This window comes from Crinia signifera, chromosome 7 (genome assembly GCF_055691185.1).
Source record: "Crinia signifera chromosome 7, ASM5569118v1, whole genome shotgun sequence".
Lineage (NCBI taxonomy): Eukaryota > Metazoa > Chordata > Amphibia > Anura > Myobatrachidae > Crinia > Crinia signifera.
In genome coordinates this window covers 58,908,737-58,926,954 of record NC_139223.1, presented here as the reverse complement: position 1 = coordinate 58,926,954, position 18,218 = coordinate 58,908,737, and the positions used below count along the sequence as shown (strand labels likewise).

Genomic DNA, 18,218 nt, shown 5'->3' with positions numbered 1-18,218 from the left:
TAAGAACATCAATTATACTCCATGTTAATTGTAATTATCAGTTATCAAAATGATTTTTACTATCAGTGTTCTTAGCACCTAGAGTGTGCATCAGTATTGTTCTTTTTTCCTGTATGGTACTAGAAGCCTTAACTTGGTAGCACCTCTCATTATGTTTAAAAATATGGTGTGCAGTCCAGTCCCCCCCTCTATCACAGTTTATTTTGCTGCCTATGTGTCGGGCTTTAAGCAGTCGGGATTCCGACGTCGGGGTAATGACTGTAGGAATCACGACTGCCGGTGAGTCCTCCAGCACCCAAACAAACTGGGTAGTAACAAACCGACATAGAGGTAGGAGGGCCCTGCTCGCAGATTACAATGTATAGAGTAGGCATTAGTGTAGTGATTCTCACACATGGGGACTGATTCTGACCTGATCGCACGGCGTTGAATTCCCACAGAGGCCGATTATCAATGAACTGGGCATGCGTATGGGCTGCAATGCGTGTGCGCGACACTGGCCAGCGATGAAGTCCTGCTACTTTTTCTATTAGCAATTCAGATGGTCGATAGGAGGTAGGCACCTGGGGGTGGTAACCGGCCATTTAATGGAAGTGCCAAAAAACGCAGGGCGTGCCTGAAAAATTGCTGGGAAAACGCAAGCGCGCCTAAGCTTTTTAGGAGTGGGTGTCACTCAGCAACAGGCCGGACATGACTGTAGCATGCTGCAGCAACCAAGTAAGTCTCTGGCTACTCCTAGCTTGCAATAACTGGTGCCCTGTGGAAAAATCATTACATGATGAGTGAATAACGAAGGGTTTTTGACAATTTTGCTTGGCTAAAGCAGCGCTAAATAAAATTTGCTTTACCCAGTAAATCAATATATGAACAATTTTAATGGCACATAAAAAAATCAATAGTAAAATCAAGAGTCATGGACCATGTGCAATAAAGGTATTAAACCCTATAAATGAATAGATTACCTGCACTGAACCATGCGAGAGTCCCGTGTGGAGAAGTCCTTGGGCCAAATGGCAGATCCTGGATGCCACTGGAGGTACTGTCCCGATGGTTTTAAACGGTTAGTCAACCGGTCCAGGGAACCTCAATGTGCATGCAGGCAAATAAGTCCTTTGGCCCAGGTCCAAGTGGCATCAACGCGTTTTGCTGATCTCACTGACCACTTTATCAATGACCTTGATAAAGCAGTCAGTGAGATCAGTGAAACGCGTTGGAGCCACTTGGACCTGTGCCAAAGGACTTATCATCCACCTGCGTATTCTTCTGAACTGATGTCCCACCACTCTGGAAGTCATATGCCTAATTGACCTGGACATTTGCCTGCATGCACATTGAAGTTCCCTGGACCTTGTGACTAACCTTTTAAAACCATTGGGACAGTACCTCCAGTGGCATCCAGGATCTGCCATTTGGCCCAAGGACTTCACACGGGACTCTTGCATGGTTCAGTACAGTTTAACTATTCATTTATAGGGTTTAATACCTTTATTGCACATGGTCCATGACTCTTGATTTTACTATTGATTTTTTATATGCCATTAAAATTGTTCATATATTGATTCACTGGGTTAAGCAAAATTTATTTAGCGCTGCTTTCCTTTTCTTTTATTTGCTAGTTATAGGGAGCTGACTACTCCCCTTTAGGCAGCTGCTTTGCGTAAGCAACACACGACGAGCGCTCTAAATTAACGATTGTTAATTTTCCCCCTTTTTTTCTCTTGTGTTTATAAAACATGACTGCTAAGAGATGGTTGGTGCTTTCTCTTTCTCTGTCTAAGCTTTGCTACATATCCCTACAAATGTATGCAACCTTCTAAGGAGTGTGTGGAGTATAGAAATTATTTGGAGCAACAGTAGCATTTATCAAGTACATTCTGTAAAATGATTAGCAGACATGGGCAACATCCCCACTTACCACCACTGACAGGATGACACACAGAATCATTCCGTAACTAGTGCCACATCTATCTATCTATCTATCTATTAGGGAAGCCAATGCCGGGGCATTTTTTCAATCCTGGCCCGGGATTGGCTTACTTAATAAAAAGAAAAGCAGCCAGGACGTTCTGCATATCTACTTACATGTGCAGTGCGGCCGAGAGCTGGGTGGGATTGTCCGGGAGCCGGGCAGGAGTCAGGACTCAACAGAAGAGTGTGGGCGAGCAGCACGCCAGGATCGAGGTTGGCTATGCGGCTGTGCAGTGTGACCTCTGACCTTATAACGCTGCGCAAAGCCACACTGCCAGGGATGGGAGAAACCGGCAGCATCTGAGCGGGTGCTGAGACGCTGCCTGGCATTGGCCACCCTACTATCTATCTATCTATCTATCTATCTATCTATCTATCTAACTGGTGTAGGGCTGTAACAATAGATAGATAGTAATGGCACTGATAGGACATACAGAACCATTCTGTAGCTGGCCCTATATCAGTGCTACCCCATGTGTAGGACTGTGACCAGGGGTATGTACTGTAGTAGTGTCACTGACAGGAGGACACACAGAGCCATTCTAAAGCCAGCCCCAGATCAGTGCTACCCCAGTTGTGGGACTGTGACCAGGGGTATGTACTAAGGTAGTGGCACTGACAGGAGGACACACAGAACCATTCAGTAGCTGGCCACAGATCAGTGCTACCCCAGATGTGGGACTGTGACCAGGGGTATGTACTATAGTAGTGGCAGTGTTAGGAGGACACACAGAACCATTCAGTAGCTGGCCACAGATCAGTGCTACCCCAGGTGTGGGACTGTGACCAGGGGTATGTACTAAGGTAGTGGCACTGACAGGAGGACACACAGAACCATTATGTAGCTGCCCATAGATCAGTGCTACCTCAGGCGTGGGACTGTGAGCAGGGGTATGTACTATAGTAGTGGCACTGACAGGAGGACACACAGAACCATTATGTAGTTGCCCATAGATCAGTGCTACCTCAGGTGTGGGACTGTGACCAGGGGTATGTACTAAGGTAGTGGCACTGACAGGAGGACACACAGAATCATTATGTAGTTGCCCCAGATCAGTGCTACCCCAGATGTGGGACTGTGACCAGGGGTTTGTACTATAGCAGTGGCACTGACAGGAGGACACACAGAACCATTATGTAGTTGTCCATAGATCAGTGCTACCCCAGATGTGGGACTGTGATCAGGGGTATGTACTAAGGTAGTGGCACTGACAGGAGGACACACAGAACCATTCAGTAGCTGGCCACAGATCAGTGCTACCCCAGGTGTGGGACTGTGACCAGGGGTATGTACTAAGATAGTGGCACTGACATGAGGACACACAGAACCATTATGTAGTTGCCCATAGATCAGTGCTACCCCAGGTGTGGGACTGTGACCAGGGGTATGTACTAAGATAGTGGCACTGACATGAGGACACACAGAACCATTATGTAGTTGCCCATAGATCAGTGCTACCCCAGATGTGGGACTGTGACCAGGGGTATGTACTAAGGTAGTGGCACTGACAGGAGGACACACAGAGCCATTATGTAGCTGCCCATAGATCAGTGCTACCTCAGGCGTGGGACTGTGACCAGGGGTATGTACTATAGTAGTGGCACTGACAGGAGGACACACAGAACCATTATGTAGTTGCCCATAGATCAGTGCTACCTCAGGTGTGGGACTGTGACCAGGGGTATGTACTAAGGTAGTGGCACTGACAGGAGGACACACAGTAGCTGGCCACAGATCAGTGCTACCCCAGGTGTGGGACTGTGACCAGGGGTATGTACTATAGCAGTGGCACTGACAGGAGGACACACAGAACCATTATGTAGTTGTCCATAGATCAGTGCTACCCCAGATGTGGGACTGTGACCAGGGGTATGTACTAAGGTAGTGGCACTGACAGGAGGACACACAGAACCATTCAGTAGCTGGCCACAGATCAGTGCTACCCCAGGTGTGGGACTGTGACCAGGGGTATGTACTAAGATAGTGGCACTGACATGAGGACACACAGAACCATTATGTAGTTGCCCATAGATCAGTGCTACCCCAGGTGTGGGACTGTGACCAGGGGTATGTACTAAGATAGTGGCACTGACATGAGGACACACAGAACCATTATGTAGTTGCCCATAGATCAGTGCTACCCCAGATGTGGGACTGTGACCAGGGGTATGTACTAAGGTAGTGGCACTGACAGGAGGACACACAGAACCATTATGTAGCTGCCCATAGATCAGTGCTACCTCAGGCGTGGGACTGTGACCAGGGGTATGTACTATAGTAGTGGCACTGACAGGAGGACACACAGAACCATTATGTAGTTGCCCATAGATCAGTGCTACCTCAGGTGTGGGACTGTAACCAGGGGTATGTACTAAGATAGTGGCACTGACAGGAGGACATACAGAATCATTATGTAGTTGCCCCAGATCAGTGCTACCCCAGATGTGGGACTGTGACCAGGGGTATGTACTATAGCAGTGGCACTGACAGGAGGACACACAGAACCATTATGTAGTTGTCCATAGATCAGTGCTACCCCAGATGTGGGACTGTGACCAGGGGTATGTACTAAGGTAGTGGCACTGACAGGAGGACACACAGAACCATTTAATAGTTGGCCACAGATCAGTGCTACCCCAGGTGTGGGACTGTGACCAGGGGTATGTACTAAGATAGTGGCACTGACATGAGGACACACAGAACCATTATGTAGTTGCCCATAGATCAGTGCTACCCCAGATGTGGGACTGTGACCAGGGGTATGTACTATAGTAGTGGCACTGACAGCAGGACACACAGAACCATTATGTAGTTGCCCATAGATCAGTGCTACCTCAGGTGTGGGACTGTGACCAGGGGTATCTACTAAGGTAGTGGCACTGACAGGAGGACACACAGAACCATTCAATAGTTGGCCACAGATCAGTGCTACCCCAGGTGTGGGACTGTGACCAGGGGTATGTACTAAGATAGTGGCACTGACATGAGGACACACAGAACCATTATGTAGTTGCCCATAGATCAGTGCTACCCCAGGTGTGGGACTGTGACCAGGGGTATGTACTAAGATAGTGGCACTGACATGAGGACACACAGAACCATTATGTAGTTGCCCATAGATCAGTGCTACCCCAGATGTGGGACTGTGACCAGGGGTATGTACTAAGGTAGTGGCACTGACAGGAGGACACACAGAACCATTATGTAGCTGCCCATAGATCAGTGCTACCTCAGGCGTGGGACTGTGACCAGGGGTATGTACTATAGTAGTGGCACTGACAGGAGGACACACAGAACCATTATGTAGTTGCCCATAGATCAGTGCTACCTCAGGTGTGGGACTGTAACCAGGGGTATGTACTAAGATAGTGGCACTGACAGGAGGACATACAGAATCATTATGTAGTTGCCCCAGATCAGTGCTACCCCAGATGTGGGACTGTGACCAGGGGTATGTACTATAGCAGTGGCACTGACAGGAGGACACACAGAACCATTATGTAGTTGTCCATAGATCAGTGCTACCCCAGATGTGGGACTGTGACCAGGGGTATGTACTAAGGTAGTGGCACTGACAGGAGGACACACAGAACCATTCAATAGTTGGCCACAGATCAGTGCTACCCCAGGTGTGCGACTGTGACCAGGGGTATGTACTAAGATAGTGGCACTGACATGAGGACACACAGAACCATTATGTAGTTGCCCATAGATCAGTGCTACCCCAGGTGTGGGACTGTGACCAGGGGTATGTACTAAGATAGTGGCACTGACATGAGGACACACAGAACCATTATGTAGTTGCCCATAGATCAGTGCTACCCCAGATGTGGGACTGTGACCAGGGGTATGTACTATAGTAGTGGCACTGACAGCAGGACACACAGAACCATTATGTAGTTGCCCATAGATCAGTGCTACCTCAGGTGTGGGACTGTGACCAGGGGTATCTACTAAGGTAGTGGCACTGACAGGAGGACACACAGAACCATTCAATAGTTGGCCACAGATCAGTGCTACCCCAGGTGTGGAACTGTGACCAGGGGTATGTACTAAGATAGTGGCACTGACAGGAGGACACACAGAACCATTATGTAGTTGCCCATAGATCAGTGCTACCTCAGGTGTGGGACTGTGACCAGGGGTATGTACTATAGCAGTGGCACTGACAGGAGGACACACAGAACCATTATGTAGTTGCCCATAGATCAGTGCTACCTCAGGTGTGGGACTGTGACCAGGGGTATGTACTATAGTAGTGGCACTGACAGCAGGACACACAGAACCATTATGTAGTTGCCCATAGATCAGTGCTACCTCAGGTGTGGGACTGTGACCAGGGGTATGTACTATAGCAGTGGCACTGACAGGAGGACACACAGAACCATTATGTAGTTGCCCATAGATCAGTGCTACCTCAGGTGTGGGACTGTGACCAGGGGTATGTACTATAGCAGTGGCACTGACAGGAGGACACACAGAACCATTATGTAGTTGCCCATAGATCAGTGCTACCTCAGGTGTGGGACTGTGACCAGGGGTATGTACTATAGTAGTGGCACTGACAGCAGGACACACAGAACCATTATGTAGTTGCCCATAGATCAGTGCTACCTCAGGTGTGGGACTGTAACCAGGGGTATGTACTATTGTAGTGGCACTGACAGGAGGACACACAGAACCATTCAGTAGCTGGCCACAGATCAGTGCTACACCAGATGTGAGACTTTGACAAAGAACATGTATCGGAAGTATCCGGTCAGTAATGATACTGACAGGATTTACCACAAAACCATCCTGTAGCTGTCCCCAAATAATACTCCTCCCCCTCCTTGCCCCCCACCCCCGTTGTAGGATTGTGACAAGAGATAGGCAGATGTCTTGGGAAGACATTCAGGGGCAGAGACTGAATTTCCTGCAATTTGCTGCAAAGTGGCTTCCTGATAAAAGCTTTCTTTGGGTGACTTTCCACTTACTTGTTGGAGTACATAAGCACAATCACCATTATAGACATTATCACCTGTTAAGGAACATACCCATCACCAAAGCTCCATGTGTAGGTGAACTCAGCTGATTTAAAGAAGTTGCTGGGGTCATGAATGAGGAAAGATAACTTCACATTGCTGTTAGTGGCCAAGAAAAAGCCTTTTCTGAAGGATGTACCGTTGACTTCGGCCTGCGTCGCCATGAGAAATCCAACAATTTTCTCTGCAGAGTAGAAATATTTTATATTACTTCATTGGTTGTGGAAAATGGTATAAATTCAGCTACAAATGCTCAATCGCCCACTAGCGACGAGTAGGGGTGACAAGAAGTTTTCACCCCGCTACAACATCAGCAACTGAGCTTACAATATGTTGCATGCAGCCAGTCCAGCCAAGCAAACATGGTTGTAACCTGGGCATAGGCAAATCTAGGGGGAGGTCTGGGGGTGTACAGAACAAACCATTAGCCCATTTTGTAGCTAAGGGGTTGGGGCTTTCCAACGAGCCCAGCCCCGTGTCTCTAGCCCCCTGGGAACCGGAGATACTGCCAGGCAAAGCTGGAACGTTTTCCCTATAGGATAACATGGGATCCGCTAATTCCGACCCCCACCCAGTTCAACGGCTGCCAGTTCCCCCTTCGGCATCACTGAAGCTCGAGGTTGATCTTAGTCAAACTCAAATCGCTGTGCCTTCAATCTGATATCAGGCTGGATCCATATGGGTTAATTGGTTCCAGGGATATTGAGGTTAAACCGTTTTTTTCATTTCTTAAATGTAATTTCATGACTGTTTATGTTCTTTGAGGGCAGATTTATCTGGAACCAAACAGCCCAGTTTCACAGGACCAAAATCATTCAAAGCCAACTCAAAAGTTCTTCAATATGATACTGGTCTCATGTAAATGGGTCAGTTGGTTCCGAAGATATAGCTGGTTGGTTAAAGGGGGGTGGGGAGAGGGGAGTGGTTGTCTCTCCCTCTCACACCAGAAAATGCAGGGACTAGGCTGGTGTATTATACCCCATTCACACCAGAAATGTCTGGTGTGAGAAGGGGGCGGGAAGGAGGCCGGCAGGAGGTGGGGAGGAGGCAGGCAGTCGGCGGAGGTGGGGAGAATACTCACCCCGGTTGCTGGTCCTCCGCACAGGCCAGGGATCCACACAGGCGGCGGCGCAAATGACGGGACAGGCGGCGGATGAAGATGATGCAGCTCTCCGGCGCCCTCACTGCCGCCTGAGAGCTGCGTCATCATCATCCACCGGCTGTCCCGTCATTTGCGACCGCCGCCTGCATTAATTCCCGTCAGACAGGACACGGAGGACCCGGCAACCCGGGTAAGTATACCCTGTACCTTTCACACAAGCCAGGTCCCCGGGTTGAACCCGGGAACAACCCTGGTACCTAGCCGGGTTGAAATTAGCCCGGGATTTTGTCCCGGGAACCTTTCACACCAGCGCTAGTACCGGGTTGTTCCCGGACTCAACCCGGAAATTTAGGCTGGCGTGAATGGGGTATAAGGGGTCAGCCTGAGAATGTCCCTGCATGATCCTGGGACCATATTCCTGGGTAAATCCCTGCATTTTTTGTTGTGAAAGGAGTATTATTTCAAACAGCCGTGACCTGTAGTGCTCTGAATACAGCCGGGCAGCCCCCTGCTCTCTGTCCAGCTGTCAATGACTGGCACCCCTGCAGCTTCCACTCCAATTCTTCTCCCCACTTTCACCTCAGCCCGCCCCCCCCCCCCCTTTAATCATGTGGTCCCGGCGCCCGGTGTGCTCCCCCGACGTCACGCACAACAACAGTGCGCACAATATTTCAAATGTCCACTCGGCTAGAGGGGACACCAGGAGGGGAGTGGGAGCGTGCTCTGCGCTGCACTCTGCTCCTCTCCCCATACAAGCAGCTGCACCGCTCTCCATCTCTCCCTGCAGCAGCAGCGGAGACTCATATAAAAATTTACAGTAAGTGACACTTTTGGGGGCATTGCTTAAGGGACGCAAGTGGCGGTATGTTGGGGCATTACACATAATGGCCCTTATTCTGGTTGGTGCGGTCAGAGCCGCACACGGGGCTCCGACCGCACAAACCAAGGGCCGCCCACCCGACGGATCGCCACGGCCGTCCGTACACGGACGGCTGGCGATCCGCACAAAAATGGTGGAGGCGTACGCCTCCACCATGGTGGGAGCTGCCCCCTGCATTCGATGGTCGTCGACCATCGAAGGCAGGGCCGCACGCCGCGGCAGCTCCCGCAAGCTGAGACCACACGGACAATCGTCCGTGTGGTAGCTTGTATGGGGGCTGAAAGCTGACATCCGGCGACGTCAGCTTTCCGCCCCCATGTCATGGTAATGAGGGCGTCATGCCCTCATTACCATGCATACGCCCCGCGTTTGCATGGGAACGCCCATGAAACGCGGGGCGTACACATAGGGAAATGAGGGGATGAAGCCCCTCACGCCCCTATCCGCCCCCTTTGCGGCGGACGAAATCCGTCTGCGGCGAAGGGGGCTGCACATGCGCAGAATGACCTCTGCGCATGTGCAGACCACAAACATCGGCGGTACGGCCGCACGCGGGCCGTACCGTGCCGATCTGAATAAGGGCTAATGTGTGGCTTAATGTGTAAGGGGCATTAAGGTGTGCAGCATCATGTGTAAGCGGCATTATGTGTGCAGCATCATGTGTAAGTAGTAGTAGTAGTACGTTTATTTATAAGGCGCCGCAAAGTGTCCGCAGCGCCGTACATAGCAAACAAAAAAAACTAATTACAAGGTAACGTACAGGGTGTGTTGAAAAATACAGTATAAATCGGGGTATAGCTGGTAGAACTAAAATCAGCATCAGTTCAGAAGTAGGTGTGGAAATTGTCGAGGAGACTGAAGATGAAGTAGAGGAAGGGAAGGAACAGGACAGGAGCACAGGTGAGGTAATGAGGTAGGGTGAGTACGTGAGGAAGGTGGACCCTACTCATAAGAGTTAACATACTAAAAATAGGTGGGTGGACGAACGAAATACAATAGGATAAGTAGGAACGGAGGCAGGATAGGAGGATCAAAAGAGGTTAGGAGGAGGGATAGGCTAGTCGAAAAAAGTGGGTTTTGAGGGAGCGCTTGAAGGAGGTAAGGGAATCAGATAGCCTGATGGGTGGCGGGAGGTTGTTCCAGTGCAGGGGGGCAGCGCGAGAGAAGTCTTGGACACGGGAGTGGGAGGAGGTGATTAGGTGAGGTCAGTCGGCGGTCAGCGATGGAGCGAAGAGGACGGGAGGGAGTGTGGATAGAGATCAGTGAAGAGAGGTAGGGAGCTGTGGAGGATGAGAGAGCCTTGTAGGTGGTGGTGAGGAGTTTAAAGAGAACTCGGAAAGGAATGGGGAGCCAGTGAAGAGATAGACAGAGGGGGGAGGCGGAGGTAGAGCGGCGGGAGAGGAAGATGAGCCTAGCAGCAGCGTTAAGAATGGATTGGAGAGGTGCGAGGCGGGTGAGAGGTAGCCCAGAGAGAAGGATGTTGCAGTAGTCAAGGCGGGAGATGACAAGATAGTGAATGAGAATTTTGGTCGCGTCAGTGGAGAGGAATGGTCTGATGCGTGAGATGTTGCGTAGGTGAAAGCGGCAAGACTGTGAGAGAGCATGAATGTGGGGGGTGAAAGAGAGGGAGGAGTCAATGATGACACCGAGGCAGCGCGTTTGGTCGGTGGACGTGATCTCGGTTTCACCAATGCTGATGGAGATAGTGGGAGAAGAGGGGATGTTCGGGGGATGGAAGATTAGAAGTTCAGTTTTAGCCATGTTTAGTTTCAGGAAGCGTTGAGTCATCCAGGCTGAGATGTCCGTGAGGCATTCGGAGACCTTGGACAGGAGTGATGGGGATCCTTTCCAAGGGAGGAGAGATAGATTAGGGTATCATCAGCATAAAGGTGGTAATGAAAACCATAGGAGCTGATGAGGGTGCCCAGAGAGGTGGTGTAGAGGGAGAAGAGGAGAGGGCCAAGGACTGACTCTTGGGGAACACCGACTGGCTGCGGGGTAGTAGGAGAGGAGGAGCTCGGAGTGGAGACGGAGAAGGAGCGATCGGAGAGGTATGAGGTGAACCAGGAGAAGACCGTGCCAGTGATGCCAAAGGAGCGGAGGGTGTTGAGCAGGAGAGGGTGGTCAACAGTGTCAAAGGTAGCCGACAGATCAAGCTGGATGAGGATAGAGAAGAGGCCTTTGGATTTAGCCGATAGTAGATCGTTAGTGACTTTGGTCAGGGCAGTTTCAGTGGAATGTAAAGGGCGGAACCCGGATTGGAGGGGGTCTAGAATGGAGTTAGCAGTAAGGTGGCTTAGGAGACGATTATAGGTCAGACATTCTAGGAGCTTGGAGGCAAAAGGGAGGAGGGAGATGGGCCTGTAGTTGGATGGAGAGTTGGGGTCCAGATTTGTTTTTTTGAGAATTGGGGAGACAAGAGCGTGTTTGAAGGAGGAAGGGAAGATCCCAGAGGATAGGGAAAGATTAAAGAGGTGAGCCAGGTGAGAGCAGACTGACGGACTGAGACGACGGATAATATTGGAGGGGATAGGATCGAGCGGGCAGGTGGAGGGAGAAGCGGATTGAAGGATAGAGTGGACTTCAGCAGCAGTGGTGGGGTAAAATGAGGACAGGGGTTGGAAGGAGGGGAGTGGAGATGTAGGAGGGGAGGAGGGAGAGGGTGAGGTAATGGCAGCAGTGATGGCAGTCCTGAGAGATGAGATTTTGGTTGAAAAGTAGGTAACAAAATCAGCGGCTACGATGGAGGACGGAAGAGCTGGAGGAGGGGGGGGAGAGCAAGGAGTTGAAGGTGGCGAAGAGCCTGCGGGGATTGGATGATTGGGAAAGGATGAGGGACGTAAAGTAGGATTCCTTGGCCAGAGCAAGGGCAGAGCTGAAGGAGGAAAGAATGAATTTGAAATGGAGATAAGCCGCAAGGGAGCGTGATTTCTTCCAGAAGCGCTCAGCAGTGCGAGAGCACTTTTTAAGGAATCGGGTGATAGGCGAGTGCCACGGTTGGGGGTTGGAGCATCGAAGGGGGATAGAGGAGGGAGGGCAGGCAGAGTCCAATGCCGAAGATAGGGTGTCATTATAGAGGGAGGCGGCGAGGTTCGGGCAGGACATGAGGGCGATTGGGGCGAGAAGAGGACACAGCGTGTTTGAGAAGGCAGCAAGATCAAGTGTGTTGACGTTATGCCATGAGACAATGCGCTTGGGAGGGGGGTGGGAGAGGGGGAAGCAGTGAGGGAGAAGGAGATGAGGTGATGGTCAGAAAGAGGAAAAGCCGAGATAGTGTAGTCAGTAAGGGAACAAGAGCGAGAGAAGACGAGATCGAGGGAGTGTCCTTGGATGTGGGTGGGAGAGGTAGTCCACTGAGATAGGCCAAGAGAGGAGCAGAGAGAGAGGAGTTTGGAGGTGCCAGGATCAGCGGGGTTATCCAAGGGGAAGTTAAAGTCACCAAGAATGACAGATGGCAGGTCAGAGGAGAGGAAGTGTGGAAGCCAGGCGGCGAAGTTGTCAAGAAATTGGGAGATAGGGCCAGGGGGGCAGTAGATTGCAGTGACATGGAGGTGGTAGGGGTAGTATAGACGGATAGAGTGAGACTCAAAGGAGGAGAAAAGGAGAGAGGGTTCAGGGTGAATGACACTGTGGGTGCATGAGGCTGAGAGGAGAAAACCCACACCGCCACCTTGGCGACCATCAGGCCTGGGAGTGTGAGAGAAAGAGAGGCCACCGTGGGAGAGAGCAGCTGGAGAGACAGAATCAGAGGTGGAGAGCCAGGTCTCGGTGATAGCAAGGAGGTGGAATGCTCTAGAGATGAATAGGTCATGGATGGCAGGGAGTTTGTTGCAGATGGATCTGGCGTTCCATAGTGCACAGGAAAGAGGGGGGATGGGTTGTGTATTTATGTGGATAAGGTTTTTGGGATTGCAGAAGCGAGGGGGGGTCGTTGGGAGGGTGGGGGTGCGGGGGCGAGTGGTCAGGATAGGTATGGGATGGAAGGGGGAAGGAGCAATTGGAGAAAGTGAAGTTGAGAGATTAACAGCCATGAGGAACCGAAGGTGAGAGGGTAGGTTAGTGAAAGCAGACAGAGGGATTTGGGAGGACAGACAGCGTCTGTAGTAGATTTGAGAGGATGTGGTAGAAAACAGAGTGAGAGAGAAGGTAACAGGCAAGGAACTACTGTCAGAGAGGAGACAAGTGGGTAAAATCAGGTTGATTGAGTAATCCAATTAAGTATGAAACAACAACAAGTGAGAGGATGAAGGGAACTGAGAAGGTCAGGAGTGAGGCAAATGTGAGCAGGCGTAAAGAGGGAAACAGGGTGCGATAAATGTGTGGCAAAGATAAGAGAAAATAATAGTGAATGAGTAAAATGAAATACAATGTTGGAAAAAATATAGATAAAATTAATTAAATGTCAAAATTGAGCAACAGGTTACAGTAGGATAGAAAGAAGATGAATATATTACAAAAAAATAGAATATGAAAATTTAGACTGTGTTCAAACTCACCTTTTCAGTATTCTAACTCACCTCCTTCAGTTTCCAACTCACAAGTCACTTAAATAATCAAGCTTCACTTTAGTCTGCAAGCTTCCCTCTCAATGAGCAAGCTTCCCTCTCAATGAGCAAGCTCCCAAATGAGCTCTGCCCCTCCTTATATAGTATGTCAGGCTCCTGTTACACTCAGCTCCTCCCCCTAATCTTCCTTGACACCTAGATTTAGCTCCTCCTCCTAGTATCTGTTCACACCTAGTAACAATACACTATACAGATACAGGCACAACCAAAATCACACTCAGATTTCTCCCTCAAAATTACAGTCTCTATATAGAAAGACAGATAAAGAATACAAGACAGACAGAATGCAAGATAACTCACCTGCTTCAGTTTCCAACTCACAAGTCACTTAAGTAATCAAGCTTCACTTTAGTCTGCAAGCTTCCCTCTCAATGTGTAAGGGACATAATGTGTGCAGCATCATGTGTAATGGGTACTATGGTGCGCGGCATCATGTGTAATGGGTACTATGGTGTGCGGCATCATGTGTAATGGGTACTATGGTGTGTGGCATCATGTGTAATGGGTACTATGGTGCCATCAAGCAAGAACCCCCTAGCAATATGCACGTAGGTAATCAGCGCTTATGTGGCACATATGTAATGGGCATTACGGTTTGTTATATAGTATGTAATGGGCATCATGATGTGTGGCACAATGTGTAATTGGCATTACCACACCACTTTTTGTGATACCATGCCTCCTTCCCATGAGGCCACACCCCCTACGCCGTGCAAAGCTCCCCCTACTGTTGTGTCTAGATCTAGGACCATCCATTACCATAATTCTAGATTCGCCTATGAACCTGGGTGCTAGTAAATTGCTATTACTGTAAGTTATTAAAGGCTGTTATATCTTTTCAATAGTTTTGTAAATTGTAGAGTTGCATTGTAATGTAAGAGGTAATGGAGAGCCTGATTCAGAGATGGACGGAAATGTACTTCTATCCGATCTCAAGGAGGGACATGTAGGAGACATGGCAGGCTGGGATCCAACATCACAACCCTCGGTTCCACACAGATGGCCATCTGAGCAATCTCCAGCTTACTCAGCTGACTGTCGGAAACTGGGCTGCGAGGCCAGGACATGGTGACGCCTAAAAATGGGGGCGAGATACCATAAAGATACCATAAATCAAGCTACAGATGTATCACCAGATTCCCTGAGCTTGCGCAGGCTGGCAGAGAGGAGCTGCATCTGACAGGGACGTGGGAGCCCAGGGAAATGCTCAGCGTTTTCATGGGGATGCCCATTAAATGCTGTGTTCCCCTGGTCCAGCCTGATGGCCGCTCCCTCTGGAGCAAATGGCTGAGCAAGTCCGAAACTCATCAAAGCTGTTGGCTCCCGGGGTATGCACATGAACAAATACGTGCATGCCCATGCGCAGACCCTCCACTGAATGGTACTGAATCAGGCCCACAATCCGATCAATTCCAGAGATGAACAAGAAGGCAGGAACTTGCTTCTGCGCATATGCTGTATAGTAAAGCTCATTATTTGAGTCCATGAGGATAGATTAGTTTGATTCACAATCAGTCAATATAAGCGCACATCGCCACAGGCCTTATACCCAATCATACACCAGTAGCTCTACAATGGCCAATCATACACCAGTAGCTCTACAGTCATGTGATGACACCAGGTCACCTGATGGCTTCCTGCTATTCTGATTCGCCACTCTGGGTAGCTTTCTGTGAATCCAGCATGAAGAAACAATGCAGAGAACAGGGGAAGCAGTACAGCAGAATGGATCCTATTTGTAAACTTACTTGAGTCATTATATAAAAGCTTGGTTGCAAGATTGCTCATTGCTAAAGTACACATAACACAAAGGTTACTATGGCTCTATCTATCTATCTATCTATCTATCTATCTATATAATCTAATTATCTGTCAATGGGGTAGATTTACTAAGATGGGAGTTAAATTGCAGAGTGGATGTTGCCCAAATCAACCAAACTGATTCTATTATCTTCTAGAAGATGGAATCTGATTGGTTGCTATGGGCAATATCCCATATTCAATAGAACTTTACCCCTATGTATATAATTTATCTATTTTTCTATCTATCTATCTATCTATCTATCTATCTATCTATCTAGTTATCTATCTATATGTATGTATTTATATGGGATTGGTACTTAATCTCGGCGGTCGGATCCCGGCATTCAAAATCCTGACGCCAGAATCCCGACCGCCGAAATCCCGACAAGGGGGGGGACGTAGATTGCACCCCCCCTTTCCCCCGCGGGCTCGCTGTGCTCCCCATGCAGCATGCCCGGTGCCTCGCTACGCTTGGCACACTCACTTATTCTCCCTCTATGGGTGTCCTGGACTCCCATAGTGGGAGAAAGTGTCGGGATTTCGTCGGCTGGGATTCCGGCGTCGGAATTTTGAACGCCGGGATTCCGACCTCCGGGATTCTCACTGCATCCCATTTATATAATATAAGGTGTGCCCAAATGAAAAGGAGACTTTTGCTGTAGCGGCGCTGTATCTGATCGCAGTGGGTTAATGTGTTTGCCGATAGATAGCGTAGTGTTTTCCCCAGTTGCGCATGTGTAGTGAACGTCTTCGCCTCAGTTTCTTCATTCCTGGAAAGTTGTTTTTCGCGGTCAGACGCATGATGGATTCCTCCAGATCAGCGCAAGGATCTCTCATCCAATCTCTTTGCGCAGAAGGCAGGTATGCTTCAGAAATTTATCACGGGATAAAGGTGGTGTACGGAGAGCTGAGTCTCGCATGGTGCACCATATTCCGGGGGAGTCAGCGTCATGAGGCGAGATGCTAAAGCATCAAGGACTTGCCACGGCCCAAGCAGGCGTAAGTTGTCACCAACCCTGTCACCATTTCTGCTGTGGATAATCCAATGAGTCAGAATCGTTGGATCGCCAGTGAAATTGCTGCTGCTGTCGATAAGCGAGGGAACTGTGTATCACATAATCCACAACAATCCTGGATATGGCAAAGTTTGTGCACAGTGGGTGCCCAAGCATCAGACAGAGAATCAGAAGTTGGTGAGAATGGGTGTTTGCTTAACTCATCAAAAACAAGCACAGTGGCAAAAAAGGGATAACGCTGCTCTAGGACAACGCTGGACCACATGCGCCCAATAAGTCCCTCTACCTGCTGGCAAAACTTTGCCGGGAGATCTTGAAACATCCTCCATACAGCCCCGATATCTCCGCATGCGACTCCCATATCTTCAGCCCCTTCATCCCCTTAAAAAAATCACTGAAAGGTCAGCGGTTCACCTGTGACAAGGACGTGCAGGACGCCGTGGAAAACGGATCCGTCAGCGACTCAGGAGTTTCTACACTGAAGTTATCCACTCTCATCCTACGTGCTGTGATCATTGCATCAATGTCAATTATGTGGAGTTGTAATGTTACACATGACCTGTAATTACTCTTTCATTAAAATATACTTTACATACAACCGTAGTCTCCTTTTCATTTGGGCACACCTGATTTATAACCACACACAGATTACGATAATTATTGTCCAGTGTATGACATACAGAAAGGACATGGGAAGACACTTATAAGGACATAGCAATGACAGGTCCCAGTTTCCTGTTACATTATAATGTCACTGCCCCCCCCCCCTTTCCCCCCCTACACATCCACCACCCCTATAAGTGATGCGCTTCTTAGGGACCCGTGTCCTATGCTCACTTGTAACTTGGAGTTCTGTGCTGTTTTTAGCAATCATCTCACAGGTAGAGCAGTGTTTCTCAGTCACCCAGACTGACACAGAATAGGATCCTGCGCCCTTGCACCGCACTGTAATGGCAGAGCTGGACTCATTCTCCGAGTAATGCGTGAGCAGCAAGGGGGAGTAGGTCCAGTGGAAATTATAAAGTCGTGGGTCCGCTACAAGAGTCCTGCTGTTGTTTGTAACCAGTAAAGTGGCGTTCACAGTGGCCTGCGCGCCTGACGTTATCGGGCCATCTGATGTCATCTCCAGGGAGAAAAGATCATCTAAAATACAGAAATGAGCAGATAAAACAGTAGGTATGAACACATGATACTACATGATGTGACTACATGCTGTAAGGTTTACCATCCGGGACTGCATCTGGTACTCAAGGCCTGATTACCAGTTCCAGGTGCCCTAGGCTAGTACACATGTAGCTCCCCATGTCACACATGTATAGGCACTCAGGGACTCGCCAGTCACACTGCCCATGTGCATGTAACGAAGGTTGTACAACAGGCATGTATGACCTAATGTATGATCTAATACTTGTGGCCTGTGAAGGAGACTTTGTCTTTAGGCTGCCCAGCTGGCGCTGTAGCACAATGTACATAAAGTAATGGTTCCATCAGTAATACCCCGTTCTCACTGCTAGACAAATTCCCGGGTCTGGCATTCAAACTGGTAATTTGCCTTTTAACACAGGTTTTTTTCCAGTGTGAACAGTTCAACCCATGTCGAAATTCCCGGGTCTCCAACCCTGCTTTTTACCCGGGTTGCAGACACGGCAGACACAGCAACAAAAAAAAAGTTTTAAAAGGCAAATTACCGGGTAGAACTGCTTTACCCGGGAATTTCACTTAGCAGTGAGAACAAGGTCTTGCGCCGCAATACCCGGGTAAAAGCTGTGTTGTTCACACTGGCAGTGTGAACACGGCATAAGTTACCCATAGTACATCAGAACGGGTGATGGCTAACAAGCTAGGCCTTAATTGTATTC

The 18,218-nt window shown here is 49.2% G+C and overlaps 1 protein-coding gene across 1 annotated transcript in view; it reads right to left on the bottom strand.

Moving 5' to 3' along the window:
• Positions 1 to 18,218, bottom strand: part of TMEM130 (transmembrane protein 130) — a 46,905-nt gene that overhangs the window by 26,401 nt on the left and 2,286 nt on the right. The window contains exons 2-3 of the mRNA XM_083153163.1: positions 17,197 to 17,502; positions 7,006 to 7,177 (exon numbers count right to left, since the gene is read on the bottom strand). Coding sequence (XP_083009289.1) covers positions 7,006 to 7,177; positions 17,197 to 17,502 — 478 coding nt within the window. The remainder of the gene's footprint in view (positions 1 to 7,005; positions 7,178 to 17,196; positions 17,503 to 18,218) is intronic.